The sequence below is a fragment of the Ovis aries genome, chromosome 8, assembly GCF_016772045.2.
Source record: "Ovis aries strain OAR_USU_Benz2616 breed Rambouillet chromosome 8, ARS-UI_Ramb_v3.0, whole genome shotgun sequence".
Classification (NCBI taxonomy): Eukaryota; Metazoa; Chordata; class Mammalia; order Artiodactyla; family Bovidae; genus Ovis; species Ovis aries.
The window spans coordinates 60,512,047-60,531,413 of record NC_056061.1 but is presented as its reverse complement, the minus strand read 5'-3'; the positions used below and the strand labels follow the sequence as shown (position 1 = coordinate 60,531,413).

Sequence of the window (19,367 nt, the reverse complement as noted above, 5' to 3'; positions counted from 1 at the left end):
AAATGGGTATTATATGATCATAAAACCTGAATTTACACTTCTTTTCATTAGTTTAGATTTTTAGTCTCTAGTTATTAGGTTATGTATTTATTGCAAAAGTAAATATTTATTTTAGTTCTATAGAATGCTAAGCTCAATCTTGCCACTAATTTATTTCAACAGATAGCCAATGACCCCTAAGTTGAACTCTACAACTGCCAATGCACATTATGGACCAGATGAACATCTGACACATCACACAGCCTGTATCACTTAATTATAGAAAGCTTATGTAATAACAAACTTTTATATAGTGCATGTTTAACAAGAGAGCATGTAGGAATGAACTCATTTTACAGATGGAGAAAAAAGGCTCAGAGGGGTTAGTGACTTGTCTAGGTTCAAGCTCCTAGTAAGTGGCAGAGTTAGCACCTGGAAATACTCTGAGGGTGCATGACTATAATAATCTTCCTAATACTGGGGTGATGTGTTATCATGTATTAGAAAAAGAACCAAAGAATACTAAGTAGTCTTAAAGACTAGTAATTAGGGGCAACAAATCCTTGGCTGTAGGAATACCAACTGCATCACTTCCTACGAGAACTCCAAGTCTGAGCTGAAAAGGAGTGACTAAAGGAAATTGTAAGGAACCTATATGAAAGGGATATTGTACCACAGTGAGAACACTGAGCTGAGAGATGGAAGCCAGTGGAAATTCATCCATAAAACAGGAAGTTGCCCAGAATGGATGACTCCGTTGGGTTGCTTTGTCCTTACCCCAACAGAAAAATGTCCTGGTTCTGGTTCTGTCCTATGTGACTGACCAGCTGTTACATCCAAGTGCTCCCATGCCTTCTGGCTTCTGGCTGGTTCTACCAATGGGGACCCTTGGTAGAGATGGAAGGGATGCACTGTGCTGTGCTTACTCAGTCGTGTCTGCTTCCATGGACTATAGTCTGCCAGGCTCCTCTATCCACAGGGATTCTCCAGGCAAGAATGCTAGAATGGGTTGCCATGTCCTCCTCCAGGGGATCTTCCCAACCTAGGGATTGAACCCAGGTCTCCCACATTGCAGGAAGATTCTTTACCATCTGAGCCACCAGGAAAGCCCAAGAATACTGGAGTGGGTAGCCTATCCCTTCTCCAGGGGAACTTCCTGACCCAGGAACTGAACCAGGGTCTCCTGCACTACAGGTGGATTCTTTATCCGCTGAGCTACCAGGGAAGTCTGATGGGAGGGATATGGGGATTTAATGTTAAGGCTTACCCTTGGCTCTCCTCCTGTGAGGATTCCAAAGGTCACTGCTCCTCTTAAAGGCTCCTGCTTACAGAAATTCCCTGGTGGTCCAGTGGTTGGGACTTTGTGTTTTCACTGCCAAGGGCCTGGGTTTGATCTCTGGTTGGGGAACTAAGATACCACATGTCGTGTGATATGGCCAAATAAATAAGTAATAATTTTTTTAAAAAAGGCTCCTGTTTTCCGTGACTCTCCCCTCCACATGACATTATTCTTCAGGCCTGCATTCGTGTGCAGGCCCTACCATCGCTGTCCTCCCACCCGCTGCCCACATCTGGTACTGGTACCCTTGTAAATGAACTCTCTTTGCCTTATCCCAATTTAAATGCTTCTGGAAACTTGACTGATTCTAGAAGATTCTGAACTAGATTTTGGAAGATTCTTCCCAGCTGTCATTTGGCATATGATCATCTGTGAACTAACTTGGCTTGCCTGTTCTTTCTTCAAAGTTACAATTCTTGAATTCTTCAAGTTCAGATGGTGTGCCAGTTATTAACAGAGGAAAGCGCTCTTTGTTCACTTCATTTTCCTAAAAGTACAACTACTGTCCACAATCAAAAGTAAGACAGAAGTCAAAAGTAAGTAAAATAAGGGCACAGCTTTATTTCACTACAAGGCAGTAAATACACTGTCATATCAAAAGTTCAGTACCAGCCATCTTGCACCAAAGGTTCTTAAGGCAGCAACTGGCTATCGATCCCAGCTGCAAACACATAGGTTGTGTGCGGCAGTTCTGAGACCATACACTTAAGGACTCTGGGGAATGCTGATTAAACACATAAGCCCTGAATTAAAGAACAGTCAGGCTGAACTCAAAACAAACACAGGACATCAACAACACAGATCTCCCAATAAAGAAGTGCAATGCATCCTCTTATAAACCAACAAGAACAAAAAAAAAAAAAAACAAGAAACAACCACAAATGCAAAATCTCCCAAATAAGTTTTCCAATGTATCACAAAAGGAAAAAAGTATATATATATATGTATGTATATATATATATATAAAAATAAAAAAGTTTGACAATACTAGTGCATAGTCAATTACCTAACACCAAGTTTCTTTTCTCTCCCTCCCAAGCACTACTGCCCTTCTGATACTAGCAGCATGTCTACAGGCTAAGTCCATAGCAGCAAAACACATTTTTTTTCATTTGGCATGTACAAAATTAAATTACTGAATAAAAATATAATTTTTTTATAAAACTATTTCATACAGTAATAATTTTTAAAGCAAGCTAACAACAACAACAAAAAACCCTCATAAAATGGTTTGGTACAATAAACGTACCTCCAATGTTATTGACCATAAATGAGCATTTACAATATTGATTACTTATTCCACGGTGTGAAGCCAACATTTATAGTAATGCATTGTGTTTAGTGATTGAGAAAAGTGAAATATTGGAGTACCTTTTTGTGCGTTAAATTTCAAAAAACTCATCACGGAAAAAATACTGGTCTGTTGGATCCTCTTAAAATACAGATAAATCATTTTATGTTTTTTTTTTTTTAAATCTGCATTAAGATACTTAACCACTGACTACAATCCATGACCTAATAAGTTAGGTAAAACTGTTAAACTTATTAATTTAAAAAAAATCCGTTTAGTTGGGTGAAATCTCATACGATTTCACTCACCTAAATGCACTTGGTGCTGCTCTCAACTGTTGTACCACAACAAAAATAGGCTCTTCTCCCATTCATGAAAAGTTTCATGTAGAGGAATGCTATATTCCGAGTCAACTTGAAGTGTTCTGAAAACCATAATGCTTGTCTGCAAACGTCTCACATGACCAGAGTCCGGGTTGAGAAGGCATTCACATATTTTCGAGGCTGACCGGAAGCTGTCATCTGATCGTCTGTCTTCCCACAGGATGCAGATTCCCAGGCACCGTTACAAGGCTAATGGGAGAGGAGAGAGAGGGTAAGGGCAAGGTCAGACCGGGAAGCACATGCTTTAGCCCACAGATGGACTCCCAACCCCACCTGGCCCAGCAGGAAAAATTGCTGACCTCCGGATAGCAAGTAGGAGACACGGGGGAGCCTTTGTCAGATAAAATCTTCACTCTGACAACCAGGAATTCAGCATTCTTAAGTGATATTAATTATCAGAAATTGTTTGTCGTGAAGAGAGAAAACCCACTCCAAGCAGTATGATAAGATCCAGCCGTATCTTCATGTTTGAGTGCTTTTTGTCTATTAGCAGATTTTACAGACTTGGAGACAGGAATGAGTCCAGTCCCCCACATACCTAAGGAGCTGTGGGCATTTACTCTTTGAGTGAACTGGTGAGTGCTTGAGCTGCCCACTGAAGAAGCTCCCATAGGTGCTAGAATTGATTAACACTTACTAAACATAGTTCATATTTTTAATCAAGTTAATTACATTTAAGTTTAGTTATGAATATTTAAATGTATCAACTAAAATGGATATTGATCAATTAAATAGCAATTAATTAAGTAATATCTATTTATTAGAATAGCTTACTTTTTAAAGATGCATTGAAAGATACAGGATGGAACTAATATCTCACAGGCAGCATCCGGATCCAGATTCTTCACACACATGATCTCATTTACACAGCACAGCCACCCTGGGTGGGGGTTCATTCTCTCTTTAATTGAGCAGGAAATGGAGACTCAGAAAGTGCAGAAAACTTGCCCAAAGCCAATCTATGGGGAAGTTGTGGAATGGTTTTGAACCTGTGTCTGTCTTCTGCCTAGCCCCAGCTCCTACCTGCCCTCCATGTGTGCGTGTTTAGTCATGTCCAACTCTTTGTGACCCCATGGACTGTAGCCCACAGGGGTCCTCTATCCATGGGACTTTTCCACCAAGAATACTGTAGTGGATTGCCATTTCCCCTTCCAGAGGATCTTTCCAATCTAGGGATCTAACCCCGGTCTCCTGCGTCTCCTGCATCCTAGGCAGATTCTTTACTGCTGAGCCACCAGGGAAGCCATCTGCCCTCCATGCTGCTTCAAACCAAAATATGCAATATTTGTACAAGGCCTCTGCTCCTTAGAGCCTTAAGTTAGCCCTACTTAGCTCCCAAGAGTATTGAAGATGCTTACAAAATGACTATAAATGAACAGGATTTAAAACATAGATAAAGGTGGGTCATCAATAAATGTGGAAAAAATAAACAATACAAAGGTGAGGTGAGATTTCGATTCAAAATACTTGCCATAAACCAAAATGCACCAACAAGATGTAAATCTCAAAACTAACTCTGAGCTCTCTAGCAGTCAATGCAAAGAGGGAAACAGAAACACAAGCAGTTGTAAGACTTGCTGTCCATAAGCTCAAAAGTAAGTCAGTGGTTTAGAAAAAGCACAGCTATTCCTAGTATTTATATCCAAGTGGGATGTGTCTCATGGACAGAAGAAGAATAAGAAAAGAAAGCCCTCTGCTCTTTAGAGCCTCAAGTGTCCCTCAGGACAGTGGTCCCTAACCTTTTTGGCACCAGGGATTGGTTTCATGGGAGACAATTTTTCCATGGACCATGGGCAGGGGAATGGGTTAGGGATAATTCAAGCACATTACATTTACTGTGCACCTTACTTCTATTATTATTACAACAGCTCCACCTCAGATCATCAAGCATGAGATCCCGGAGGTAGAGACCCTTGTTTAAGAGACAAAACCAACGCCTGACACCGGTGAAGTGATGACAGCAGATGAAAGGTCTGTGGTGCCACAGCCAGATGAAGAGGAGATAAGATGCCAAGGAACAGCCAGGGCCATGCTCTAGGCAAAGGCATGAATAGGCAGGATTGAGATCGACAGGTGGTAAAGAGGGTAACCCACGTGGCAAAATAACATGAAAGAGTCAGGAAGCTGCAATTTGTACATTGCTTGTGGGAGGGACTGGGAGACAGAGAGGAAGGAGTAAGTGGATTAAACCTGAGTACCACTCATGTTTCTAAGTATTTTGCATGTATCATCTCATTTAATTCTCACAAACACCTGTGGATTAGGTAAGGCTCATTACATCTGTTTTACAGAGCAGGCAATTTTACAGGAAGAGAGAACTTAGGCAACATCCTTAAAGTCATCCAGCTAAGAAGTGATGAAGTAGGAATGTGAATCCAGGCCCTAATAAGTGTAAGTTGCTGCTTTGTTTAGCGTTCTTATGAGTGGGAATTGTGTGGTCTGGTCAGCAGAGCCTTAGAATGCAGGAAGAAACACTGAGATGAGGTGTTAAAGTCATCAGACTATTTAACAGAGAGGTAGGATAATTCTGAATGAATATGGTGTTTGTATGGTGATGGGACTTCTTTGCCTAGGGTCTGGAACAAAGTTTCAGCGACATAAGATTTACAGAGCCATGTTTCTAACTTGTAAACTTTCACAGGCCACAAACTAGATTTCCCAGTTTGTGAGATGGCCCAATCTGTTGTGCCATCTCACTGCCAACATAAAGGTACCATCCAAGTTTACACAAGTTTACTCTGAGCCTTACTCTCAAGGCTCAGAGGCTGAATACATAACTTGAAATACTACATAAGCAAGATTGATTATCATAATATTTTCCTGTAACTGTGAATCACAAAACGACAGGACAAAGATGACATCCGTTCTGGGCTGACTTCTGATACTGAGTCACATTTCATGTTTTCTAAATAAAATCACCAGGGTAGTTTAAGCATTCTATGATACAGTTCTGAATAAATGGTGTTTCTGTAGTTTGACTCATTGGAAAAGACCCTGATGCTAGGAAAGACTGAAGGCAAAAGAAGGGGCAACAGAGGATGAGATGGTTAGATGGCATCACTGACTCAATGGACATGAATCTGTGCAAACTCCAGGAGACAGTGAAGGACAGAGGAGCCTGGTGTGCTGCAGTCAGTGGGGTTGCAAAGAGTCGGACATGACTTAGCGACTAAACAACAACGAACTCTAGTTTGAAGGAAGTGGATTAAATATATATATATCTCTGGTGTAAATCTGTCCATTCAAATCCCATATTTTAGTTTAGTTGATTGCTCACATGTTGTTGCTAACATTTTTCAGTGCAGCACTGGAACACCAAAATGACACAAGAAACCCAATTAACAAAATAAAATTGAATGGAATCATTGTAATTATTGAGCTTGTGTTTGTAGTGACACACATAGAACATATATGATGTGACATCTAACAACGTGACATCACATGACAATGTGACATAAAATAACAATATGACATATAACAACTACCATCTGAGAGTGAATAATTAAAGATGATGGCTGTCCACCATGAGTACGATGCAGGGCTTAGAATCAATGACGTACACAGAACAAAGTGCATTGATAATAACATCAGATGACTAAAAACGATGCAGCATATTTTAATACACTAATCTTATATGTAAACATAAAATAAAGATACACACAAAACTCAAAAATGTATGTTTTGAAAGAATACAGACAAACAAATGAGAGGGAAAGGAGAATAAAAGTGAAAATGGAGGTAAAAGTGAGGAGCAAGAAAGGGTTGTTTATGTTTTTCTCTAGCTAAAAATTTTTCTACTTAGCTATGCTTCAATTAATACAGAATAAGTTCCTATATTAAATGAAATTAAGTATCTTAAAGTACCATATTAAAAGAATCTTATGCTTGCTTTTGGACTTTGCAGGTTGGCTGTGTGGTAAAGAATCTGCCTGCCAATGCAGGAGACATGGGTTCAGTCCTTGGGTCGGGAAGATCCCCTGGAGACGGAAATGGCAACCCACTCCAGTATTCTTGCCTGGGAAATCCAGTGGACAGAGAAGCCTGGCAGGCTATAGTCCATGGGGTGGCAAAGAGTTGGATACGACTTAGTGACTAAATAACAACATGCTTGCTTTTACAATGCCTCTTAATAAAAGTCAGACTCTGACCCTTGACAATATGATACTTAATTCAGAATTTCCAATGTCTGTTCAGGAAAATCTAGTACAATTATCACCCCCTAGTATATTTTCAACTTGAATGTCATGTTTTGTTGGATCTCTCAGATGGCTCATCATTTTATTCATGTTTGGCTTTTCCTCCAGGACCAGATATTTAAAACAAGATCAATACAAAGAATATACCCTATATTTTAAATTATTTTTTTGAAAAAAATTCAATCAGCCTCTCCCAAGTAGAAATGAAATTTATGAAGAAATAAATCAAATTAACTGAAATATCCAAATTTCAGAAAGCAGAGCATTTCAGGGGCACCTAAGTCCTGAGGCTCATAGCTGAGAGCGGACAAGGTGATTTGGAACACCTAAATCTCCCAGTGTAGACAGACACCAGGACACAGTACCCACTCTGTGCAAGAAAAACAAACCGGAACAAAAAGGCGAGCATTGAGTGGACAGCTCCTTTTCTGCATCATGAAAGTACAAAGCTAATACTTTTTACAACCATGAATGGAAAAACTGGTCAGAGCAATCACATACCTACTTCATGAAAGCAAAGTAAGAGCAGAAGGTCAAGTAGTGGGTAAGAAAAGAAATGTTGAATCCACCAGCCAAAAGGGCAGCTGTCTCTTCTTGCCATTTCTTTCTCCCTCCTTACCTTGAAGCCTTGGGGTCCTAGGCCAACTTTTCAAGCAGATAGAATAGTTTTGACAAAGGAAGATTAAACGTCTTCATGCTAGAAGGATGTTTTTTTTTTTAAAAAAAATACTGTCAAATAGATCCTTGTGCATCCTCCTTATTCCCTCTCCTTAAATGTTAGTTTCACTTACACTAAAGAGTTGGTAAGAATTTCTGCACATTGAATCCTTGTTAAATGACTAACCCATGGTGCTGTGGCAGACATGTCACTCTACCCTAATTCATTTCAAAGTTAATAATCCTGCCGCACATCCTCCTCCTCTTGCCCGTGAGTCATCTTACTTATCCACGATGTACCTCTGATCGCCTCTGGGCAGAGATGAACTGTAAACAGACTGTCAGAGCTCTAACTGGGATATCCTGCTGAAGCACTTTAAATAAATACTCTGATCCTCGGCAGAAAACTGAAGAAATCAAATGAGATAAAACCATGTCCACAGGTGATTCTCTGTCGGAATTAGATTATCTTCATATTTTTCACTAAGAATATGAATGGTTTTTTTCATCACGCTAAACAAGAACCACTATTGTTGTGACATTCATAGAGCAACTTCACACAATAACTGCTGATATCAACAGCCTTGGCAGGGTATGTGCTGTACAATTTACAAAGCTCTTAAGAAACTTGTGTAAGTTATAAAAGAATGATTTTGTAAAACCAAAGCAACTTATGAGATGGTTTTACATTTTTCTGTTTCATTTTTTAAAATAATAGCAGACATAGATGGTATCAAAAAGACAAGAATTATTTGATTATTCCATTTAATCTATCCATAGAAAAGACTTTAAAAGTGAAAGTGAAGTGAAAGTCGCTCAGTCGTGTCTGACTCTTTGCGACTCCATGGACTATACAGTCCATTGAACTCTCTAGGCCAGAATACTGGAGTGGGCAGCCTTTCCCTTCTCCAGGGGATCTTTCCAACCCAGGATCAAACCCAGGTCTCTTGCCTTGCAGGAGGATTCTTTACCAACTGAGCTATCATGGAAGCCACAGAATTAAAATTCTAAAAATCAGAACTCATTCTCAAAGAGGCATCTTTTAAAATGTATTCACTATAAGAGATAACATAGAAATCTTTAGTTGTATCTTGAAAGTCAAGAATAAACCTGAGATGAAGGGTCACTGAGGTAAGGTTAGTTGTTATCAATCTTTTCTTATGCATAAATGCTGCACAAAACAATCAAATAAGCCCAACTTCAGGATTGATAACTTTTCATAGAAAAGAGCCCTAAAAGTTAAGGGATCAAAGGTGCAGATGGTGCTGGGGGATGCCCCATCCACTAGTGCTTCCACATGCCACCCAGACCTAAGTTAACAATTACTATGAAGAATGGCCTTTCTCCAAATTTGGAGTTTGTCCCCAGTGTCTCTGGGGATCTTTCCATCTTACTTGTTGACAGATTTCCCAACAGTTTTAATCACATAACCTCAGGTATCACAATTTTTTGGAAGAAAACCTCTTTCCTTAGTAATGTATTAGTTTTAACTATTAAGATTAAAGCAAGTGCCAATTAAAGTGATTATACCTTTGCTGGCCCAAGGAAAATCCAAGATTACAGTGTTTACCAAACCCAACCAAACAAAAAAAAAAAATCCAGCTCTTGTACTCTCTGGGGTAGGGCACTCTGAATTTGAGCTCAACTTTCCTTCCTCACTCATTTAGCCTTTCTAGTTCATCTCAAAACTATAAATGGCAAAGTTATTTTATAAGATATATTGAAAGCAGTCTGCTGAAATATTACTAACAGCTATATGAAACCTTGCCAGGGCAAGTGGAAAAAAAGTGACCCAAGGGAGAACTAAGTGAACACAGAGGTATCCAGGGCAGCAGGTCAACAACAGCATACCAACACTAAGAAATGCCTGGAAAGATCTATATCACACGGAGACGGACTGTTTCTCTGTCTGTTGACATGCCAACGAGGGCAGCAGAAAAATAGAGAAGACCAGTAAATCAGTTGTTTGATCTCCATAATACCGAAGAGATCTGACTAACTTTTTTTCAGGAATCAGCTGAATCAGCAATCTCTTTTGGTGAGCCACTGACACAGTTCTGCCAGAGTGGAAGAAGGAATGAGAAAGAACACGTGAGAGGAAATAATACACCTCAGTGCAAGCGGACCTGGCTGTTGGTGAAGCCTCCTTGCGTACGTGTCTAAGGACAGGGACTATCCAAAATAGGTACCACCAATGTACACTGGCAAGTGTGCTGTCATTTTGAAAGTAATATTCTATCCATTTGATCTTCACAGCAACCCTGTGTGATACATGGAGGACAAACTATAGTCCTCATCAGTGTACAGATGAGCATTTTCGTTTGAACTAATTAAAAACATGCAATTAGAAATTGGGGAAGTCTGGATTAGAACCCAGGCGCCTGTTGTGTGCATGCTAGCGTATTACACTTCTTAGCCATGCCGATCAAGCAAAAAGGGTTTGCCTCATTGTTTGAAAAATTCATAAACAATTCATAAGACATTAGGAGCAATCCAAAGCACATGGAACTGGAAAAGTGAGTTTCAGCTGCTTGCAATAATACTGTAAGATTCTTTGATACTGTGCAAATGTGTTTAAGTATTAATAGCTTGAGAAATTTACTTAAATTAAACTCACTTTTAAAAAAAAGTAAGGCGAAGACAAGCCAAGTCAGGAAATTAAAATTTAAGGCTGTCACTCTGTGGTTACAAAAAAGAGGAAAGAGAGTGAGTAAAAAGCATATGAACATATCTTTTATATTTGGGTTTTAAACAGGAATAAAAGAAAATTATAATTTAAGAGAAAAATACACACGTTCAGAGGCTTTTAACTTAAGTGTAGTTTCAGATCTACCAATGAAAATGTTTACCTTAGGAAATGTTTATTGGCAAAATGTATTTATTTCAAAATGTAAAGCAAATCGAAAGCACAGGCAGGTCTTTTCTCCTTACTGAGGGAGTTCTGTGCATGGCACGTGTGTGCGTGTGTGTGTGTGTGTGTGTGTGTGTGTCTGCCTGCCAGTTTTGGGCTCTTTTAGAGTAACTTTCAAACATCAGGATCCAGAAGAGTTCCACAGTGACCCTGTCTTTTCCAACCCAAACTGCAAGTATTCTAAGCTGAATATCTATTTCCTCATTTGTGATCATTTTATAAGCTTCTAGACTCCATTCTCTACCACTACACAACATGGAGAAAATGGCACAATGATCTGAAAATCTCACATATTCTCAGCTACTTGAAAGACACAAATATCAAAAAAGTCTCAGAACATTTTTATTATGAGTCCTGTCCCTGTTTGTTTTTAAAGTTAAGGCAACTAAAAAGAAGAAGAAGAAATCCAACTATACTATTTTGCAGCTGCTGCAAATTCCTTTTAAAAAAATTAAGCATAAATAATTAAAAAAACAAATATAACATTGTTTGTGCATAATGGCTTATACTTGCCTCTAAGCATTATAGCTTATGGACTAGGGGATACAGGGAAAGCTCAAGCTATTAAAATTATTTGCTTCTCAATGACAACCCACATAACACACGGGCATATCTAGCAGCCTGAGTTTGGTCTCTACATATCATTTCCCACTAGAAGATCACAGCACCTTGGGGAAATGGCTGGTTCCAAGCAGAGAGGAAGGAAACGTAGCTATTACACGTATTCATGTATAAGCAGGGCTTCCCAGGTGGCGCTAGTGGTAAAAGACCCTCCTGCCCATGCAAGAGACATAAGAAACACAGGTTCAATCCCTGGGTAAGGAAGATCCCCTGGAAGACAGCCTTGCAACCCACTTCAGTATTCTTGCCTGGAGAATCCCGCAGACAGAGGAGCCTGGCAGGCTACAGTCCATGAGGTCACAGAGTCGGACATGGCTGAAGTGAGTCGGCACGCATGCATACACATATGTAAAAGCATACGAATTTACACGTGCATTAGACTCTTAACTATAAAATCCCAATATCTGGGGCCTCAAAACAATAACTTCTCTGTTTAAAGTGTTGTGGGTATAATTAAGCCAGGGATCATTAACACTGAAATGACAGAACACAGAATCGCACTGTTAGTTTAGTCTTCAATAAACTTTTCTTGTACCTAAGCAAATGTATTTAGTCAGTTATATGGACAATCATTTGCAGTATTCAACTGACAAACATTCCATATTTTACAAGTATCAGAATTTTAAAATATTTTAGGAGTCAAATTTAGTTGTTTTAATTAAATGCACTCTAACAAAATGTCTAGGTTGTTTGGATAAAATCCCATTTAACATTTGATATATTTATTAAAAGTACAAATTATAAAATTTCTAGATTATATAAAGTGCTCAAGTTGAATAGCCAGGTCATTTGACGAGTACACAATATGTTCAATAGTACCATGCATGAAAAATCTGCCCAATTAGGTCAAGTTGAATTATCAATGAAAATATATGATAGATCATAACAGTTTTAAGAAAAAGATTACCAAATTGCTTAAAAATCTATATAAATATTGTTGAGTCAGGTTTATATGAAATATAGGCAATATATGCTTGAATATTTAGAATGACCTGATGCATTTTCTAATTTGAAACATTTTAGAAATCATATATTTCTATGGTATTAGAAGCTAGGTTTCCATGACACAAAATGAAGGAGATACTTGGTAGGTGCCGTTCACTCTTAAAATGAATTAGTTATCTATTATAGCAAGTTATTAAAATATATTTGAGTGGTGTACATCAGTAAAACCATATAGTGTATATGAAAACATGGACTCCGAAATCAGCTTGTCGTGTCAATTATTTAGGTGGGTGGAGTTGACAACTGTTACCTTCACCATTTGATGTATGTAGGTGGCTTAACTTCAGTATACAATGATAGAATCTGAAGAGTACCAAATATGACTCATTGATATGCTAGAAAATACAGATAATAAAGTAGCTAATAAAAACAGAGCTACTACTTAATACTGAGCTTCAAGGATGAGGAATATTGGGTTGGCCAAGAAGTTTGCTTATAAGATGTTATGGAAAAACCTGAATAAACCTTTTAGCCAACCCAATATTTTCATTAAATAAAATACAATGATAATAAAGTTCCATATTTTTTTAAAATTCAATAGCTTTAAAACATTTAAGGTAAGAATTAGCCAACCTATTTTTATAAACACTGATATTGTTGCCAAATTTTATGTAATACATATTTGATGTCTGTACTGTGTTTGGCTCAATATATTTTATATTTGCATAAAAGTTTAGATTTAGGTTTTGCTGAACACTATCTGATTAGGCCAAAAGCTTTAGGATTTAGTTTTAGGGAAAGAACCAGGGGTTTTCAACTTCATAATGATGACTGTCCCCAAATATATTTAAATGTTGCAATTTACACGTTGCAATTTACACTTAGAAGGCACTTTTTCATACTACTATAAATATAAGTCAGATCCTAGTCTAGGTGACAAAATTACACAAAACAGCTTAATTAATGCACTAATAGCACTAGCCAAATCCTATCTTCTGGAAACCCAGGACCAAAAAATTCAGGGAGAAAGAAGGCAAGAAAAACAAACAAAAAAAGCGTTTTCATTCTGAATCTAGGAGCAGCTCTAGGTAAAATTTGGTAATGGGTGACCTTTGCATTCTTCAAATCTCTTTCTGGGTTCCCCCTTATGCAGAGTTTGTTCTTCTCCTCATCTCCCAATTCTGTGCCATATTCTGAGTCTTCTTCACACTTCTACCCAGGCTTGATCAACTCAGGAAAGACTCTGGATTCCCTCAAGGACTGTCTTTCCCTAGCCCACACTCCAGTCAGTGGTCACCTTTCATCAAAGCAGTTGGATCAGACACAAGCCACAAGGAGAGCAATCTGATGGAATTAAGACACAAAGCATGGCTACAGCCCTTCCAGCTGTATTTGCATTTCTTAAAAATAATGCTAAGCATCACAAATGCTTTAAAGGGGGGAGTTTTAAGATTCTCATAATTTGGAGAGTGCAGGCCTACCGCAGTGACAAGAAAGCCCATCCAGGAACAGGACACTCTTTCAGATCATACCGTCTCATACGGTGCCTTCCCTCACAGGACAAATATGCCTTTTCACTTCCGAATCCAAGTTCTCTGTATGCTCCAGGGTTTATGGTTTTTCCCTCAGTGTGGCAAGGTGGGGATGAAAGGGAGAGCTCTGCAGGTGACTGGGTATTGTGTTATTTAATGTTGCAAACCGCTGTAAATAATTTAAGGGAGCAAATTTGCATTCTTATTTACGTTTGGTTCAGGATTAATTTGGAACTTGTTGTATTTCATCAACATACACCTACTTTAGAAAAAGGGAAATCTCTTTTGATATTAAAACCCAAGAGCAGATGTTCAACTAGAGATTAGCCACATAACACTGACAGTTGACTTTCTCATTCTGATAGTCAAATACGTTGTAATTCTTTTCTAGCTATCTAATTTCAAACTTCTTTGAAAATCTAAACAAGGTCTGAGCTTTGACGGCTTAGTGAAGGAACAGAAAAAGTAAAAATTTTGAAACTAAAAGTTAACTATATCAATTATTTAATAAAACCTTTAAAAGGAGAAGAAAGAGATACTGTCACATGTGATTAACAATCTTAGTCACAGTAAGAAATGCTTCACTTCATCATTCTTTGGAAGCTTGCTTTAATAAAAAAATTTTCAGTGAGTCTCATATGAATGGCAACAAGGAATCTTAGAGGAGTCTTTTAGACATTGGGAGTTATTTAAAAGCATCACTTCACTACATCTAAAATGTATGGGTTTTTTTTTAAGTTTTATAGTGAATGACTTTTTAGATACCAATGCTGGAATAGTAATTACCTGCAAGGGACTTGCCAGGGACCTGTTTTTAGGTACTGTAAATGCTTTGAGAACATTGTCTTCATCTTCTGATACTGGCGTCATTAAAACGGAACTTGTAAGAATATTCTAAAGGAAAAGAGAATAATTTGAAATTGAAACGAGGTAGGATAATAAGGGGACTGACAGAATTCTAACACTTGAAAGAGTAGATTACTATGAGTTGACACACATTAGCAGGAAAAAAAAATGCAGGTATCTGCCAGAAATTCTCTTCCCAATGAGCTAAATGGAGAACTCAACTCTGCACTAACCCTAATCCCACTGGCAACCATCACTAAAACAAAAAGCTTCGAGGCCCCACACAGTTCCAGGAATGAGGCAGGGCACTCAGAAACATCTGCTAAATGAGTTAATAAAGACATATCTTTAAAAGGAAAGATTTACTAAGCTCTGGTGAGAGAACTGTTCATTTCATATAATGGTAAGAAACCTTTTCGAGTTACAGATTAATGGTAGTATAGTTTAAAGGTGAAAAGAATGGAATTTAGAACCAAAGTTCTAACCCAGAACCACCACTTATAAGCGATACAATCTTGAACAAGTGACTAAGCCCCCTCATGCCTCAGTTTCCCTACTAGTATAATGGAAATGACAATGCTACCAAACTGTAGGGTACTTGTGAGGGTTAGATACCTGAGTTAATGCACCTAAAGCTCTGAGACTATTAATCACCACCTTGTACACACTGAATAAATATTAGCAATTGCTATTACCTCTGATTCTTTGTAAGATAAAAGGGTAATCATTCACAAATTACAAACTTTCAAAATGGCACCCCACTCCAGTACTCTTGCCTGGAAAATCCCATGGGTGGAGGAGCCTGCTAGGCTGCAGTCCACGGGGTCGCTAAGAGTCGGACAGGACTGAGCGACTTCACTTTCACTTTTCACTTTCATGCATTGGAGAAGGAAATGGCAACCCACTCCAATGTTCTTGCCTGGAGAGTCCCAGGGACAGGGGAGCCTGTTGGGCTGCTGTCTATGGGGTCGCACAGAGTCGGACATGACTGATGTGACTTAGCAGTAAGAGGAAAACAAAGCAACAACTACCAAGCTATGAAAAGACACAGAAAACATTTAAGAGCATGTTAAGAAGCTAGTCAGGAAGCTTCATACTGCATGATTCCAATTATATAATATTATGCAAGACGCAGAACTATAGACTAAAAAGATCAGTGGGTGCCAGAGCTGAGGGGGAGGGAAGGATAACTAGACAGAACATGGAGGACCTTCAGGGCTGTGAAACTAGGTTCTATTATACTATAATGGTGGATAAACATCAGTATAAATTTGTCCAAATTCATAGAATGTATAACACCAAGAGTGAACTCTAAGGTAAACTATGGGTTTAGGGTGACGATGTGTCAATGTGGGCTCATCAGTTGTAACAAATGTAACCCCCTGGTGGGTGATGTTGCCAAGGGGGAGGCTGTGCATATGTGAGGGTGAGGATACATGGAAAATCTCTGTATCTTTTGTTCAACTTTGCTACTAACTTAAGACTGCTCTGAAAAATAGTCTATTAAAAAAAATGGTTGTAACCAAAGCAATGCAACATTGTGTATGATAAAGGGCATTGACTACATATAAAGAGTTGGACAGGACTGAGCATGCATGCACACACTCAGATGCTACATAAAACCAAACAGGAGACAACTTACCAAGGAGGAAATACAGGTATCCCCTGCTATTCAAAAGTTCACCTCACACCACTTCACTTTGATGAAAGTCTTACATTAGTAGTTATTTTCATGAACGGCTAACCAATAGAAATCCAAAGAGAATTTTTGCTTTTGTTTTGCAGCCAACTATTATAGAGGCAGCACATACCCTGAGTAGTTAGAGTGGCACCACCAAGTTCCTTCCCCAGGTAGTACACTCAGCATCTCAGCACCAAGTGCCACAGTTTAGAACTGGTATGAGCATCTTCATCTCAATTTACTTATTTTTATTCATTTTTTTACTGAATCATAGTTGCTTTAAAATATTATATTAGTTTCTGATATACAATATGTGTAACGCTAGATATTTTTATACATTATACATCATACACAGTTATTATAAAATACTATCTTTCTTGTGCTACATAGTAAAAGCAAAAAATGAAAGTGTTAGTGACTCAGTCATGTCCGACTCTTAGTGACCCCATGGACTGTAGCCAACCCAGGCTCCTTAGTCCATGGGATTCTCCAGGTGCTATGCATTATATCTGTGTAATATTTATAACTGGGAGTCTGTACCTCTTAAACCTCTTCACCTATTTCATCCTTCCCCCCATCCCTTTTCCCTCTGGCAACCACTAGCTTGTACTCTGTATCTGTGAGTCTGTTTCTATTTGTTTCTTTGTTTTGTTTTCTAAAATTTGATTTATTTTTTGCACCTGTTAGTAAGATAAGTCCTAAGGTAAACTACTTCTTTGCTTTATGGTGGCTCAGTGGTAAAGAATCTGCATGCTATGCAGGAGACTTGGGTTCAGTCCCTGGGTTGGGAAGATCCCTTGGAGAAAGAAATGGCCACCCACTCTAGTATTCTTGGCTGGGAAATCCCATGGATAGAGGAACCTGGCAGACTAAAGTCCATATGGTCACCAGAGTCAGACATGACTTTGTGACTAAACCACCACCGAAGGTTTCACAGGAATGCTCTACTTTCAAATAGTAGGAGAAACTTGTACTACTTTTAGAAGAAAAATAAGTAAATTAAAAGATAATGTAAAAATTAGCATTGTTTTCATGGAAATATGTATTTCCATGCCATAGATTTTTTAAGCGGCCAGGACTCTCAACTTGAATAAACAAAAAAGTCTGCAGTAGAACAGAATCTATTTCCAAACCATGAACAAAATATCATCATATACTCAACATTAACGATCATAAGAAAATAATCATGTGAGAGAATATTGAGAAGTATGATGCATGAAAGAGTGGCAAAACCACAATGGCCCCACATGCCACACACTGAATTCTGTGAGCCACCAACATCTTATAACATGGGGGTGTACTTACTGGCATGTCTGCCACAGGCGATGCCTGTGTGAACAGCTGAGTGTTCAGACTATCCCCTTCCCAGTGGTTTGAGCAGAAGAAGTTTCCTGCTTTATCAGTTGGAGATTCCACCTAAAAGCAAACAGGAAGTGCTTTGTTGTTTCTAGAGCTAGAACTTCCCAAGAAACAGTTACACTCAAGAGTCAATTTCTGTAAGATGAATAAAGTCTGAGGATCTAATGGGTAACGTGGTGAGCATAGCTGATAATACAATATTGTATACTTGAAATTTGCTAAGAGAGTAGAACTTAAATGTTATCACTGGAAAAAAGGTAAATATGTGAGGTAATAGATATGTTAATTAACTCAATGGGGGAGAATCCTTTCACAAAGTACATGTATATCAAAATATCACATTGAAAAAAAAATCACATTGTACACTTTAAATGTCTTATAATTTTATTTGTCAATTATATCTCAGTAAAGCTGAAGAAAAAGTCAATCTCTAGCCAATCTCTCAACCTCTTATCCTTATATGAAAATAAATTCAAAAGGCCTGGTATCTAACCTGCTGGAAATGCTTCTTGACATCAAGCTAAAACTTTGAACTTGGCAAGTTAGATTCCCTTTCTTTTACACTATGAATTAAAGAAACCATTATTTTATTAGTTTCAATTCTCCATGATATCCAACAATTAAACATCTATGTATCAGTCAGTCATCTATCCATCTTTATATCAGTGATTTTAAAAAGTACCATACAAAGCTGCTTCCTTCTCTTTCCTCTATACTTTCTAGCATCTTCTCTGTTCAAACAGGAAGGAAATAGAAGTGGCTTGGCTTCCCAATTACAAGGTGGCATGCATGTGCTGCCAAGCCTGGCAGTACCTCTTAACAGCATCTTATATGAAAATATTGTATGAAACATGGTGTTACACAGTGCCCACGCCAGACACATCAAGCTGCTCACAAGGAACAAAGGCAGCAGCATTGTTCTTTTCAAAGGATCCCATGTTTACCTCTTGTTTAATCTTCTTCAGTAAAGGCTGTCCGTTTTCTTGAAACTCAGCAACAATCCCAGATTCATCAGATTCCTGTTTGATCACATCCTGTAGGTCTTCTACTAGATGAGATGGTGTCTGAGGCTGAAGGAAAGATTGGGTACATTGCATCAGAGGAAATTTTCTATCTGTATTAATAAACCAACTAAACCCAAGAAATTTACTAGAACTTACTAGCATCTTCAGGGGACCATATTTAATTTCTTGAGCTGTGAGTGCATGTTTGAATGGTGTAGGAGTTCTTGGAGAGCTTTCTAGAATTGACCTTTTGATAGCTGGAGTTCTGAAGCTTTAAAAAGAAAACAAGAATTGGTTCAATATGAAAGATCATATGTCCTTTATGTTTCTCTACCTATTAAATGTAATTTCTTCTACTAAATACAATAAACTCATTGATATAGAGTATGCTGATGGATCATATATGTATTATTAAGGAAAAGATAATATGTCTATCATGTATTTCCAAATATTTCAAACTATCATACCCCAAAACTAAGAGCATTAAAATATTTCTCATCTTTCTTTAATCATTCTGAAAATACATGTAGTGACTCTAAGCCTTTAAAATGAACATAAGCATTATGAAGATCTGATGTCACTTACAAATCAACTTTATCTATTCATTATCTTTTATCTATCTA

The 19,367-nt window shown here is 38.2% G+C and overlaps 1 protein-coding gene across 5 annotated transcripts in view; it reads right to left on the bottom strand.

Annotated features, from left to right (window-relative positions):
* Window positions 1–1,855: 1,855 nt before the first annotated feature.
* Window positions 1,856–19,367, bottom strand: part of MYB (MYB proto-oncogene, transcription factor) — a 34,825-nt gene continuing 17,313 nt past the window's right edge. For 3 of the 5 annotated variants that reach the window (XM_004011359.6, XM_004011358.6, XM_042253501.2), the window contains 5 exons: window positions 18,901–19,015; window positions 18,685–18,810; window positions 17,687–17,797; window positions 14,641–14,748; window positions 1,856–3,181 (listed from right to left, as the gene is read on the bottom strand). In XM_004011359.6, coding sequence (XP_004011408.3) covers window positions 3,065–3,181; window positions 14,641–14,748; window positions 17,687–17,797; window positions 18,685–18,810; window positions 18,901–19,015 — 577 coding nt within the window. In that variant the 3' untranslated portion in view covers window positions 1,856–3,064. Of the gene's footprint in view, window positions 3,182–3,766; window positions 3,894–14,640; window positions 14,749–17,686; window positions 17,798–18,684; window positions 18,811–18,900; window positions 19,016–19,367 lie in introns of all 5 variants that reach the window. The other 2 variants (XR_006060632.2, XM_012182944.5) reach the window with 2 other exon arrangements.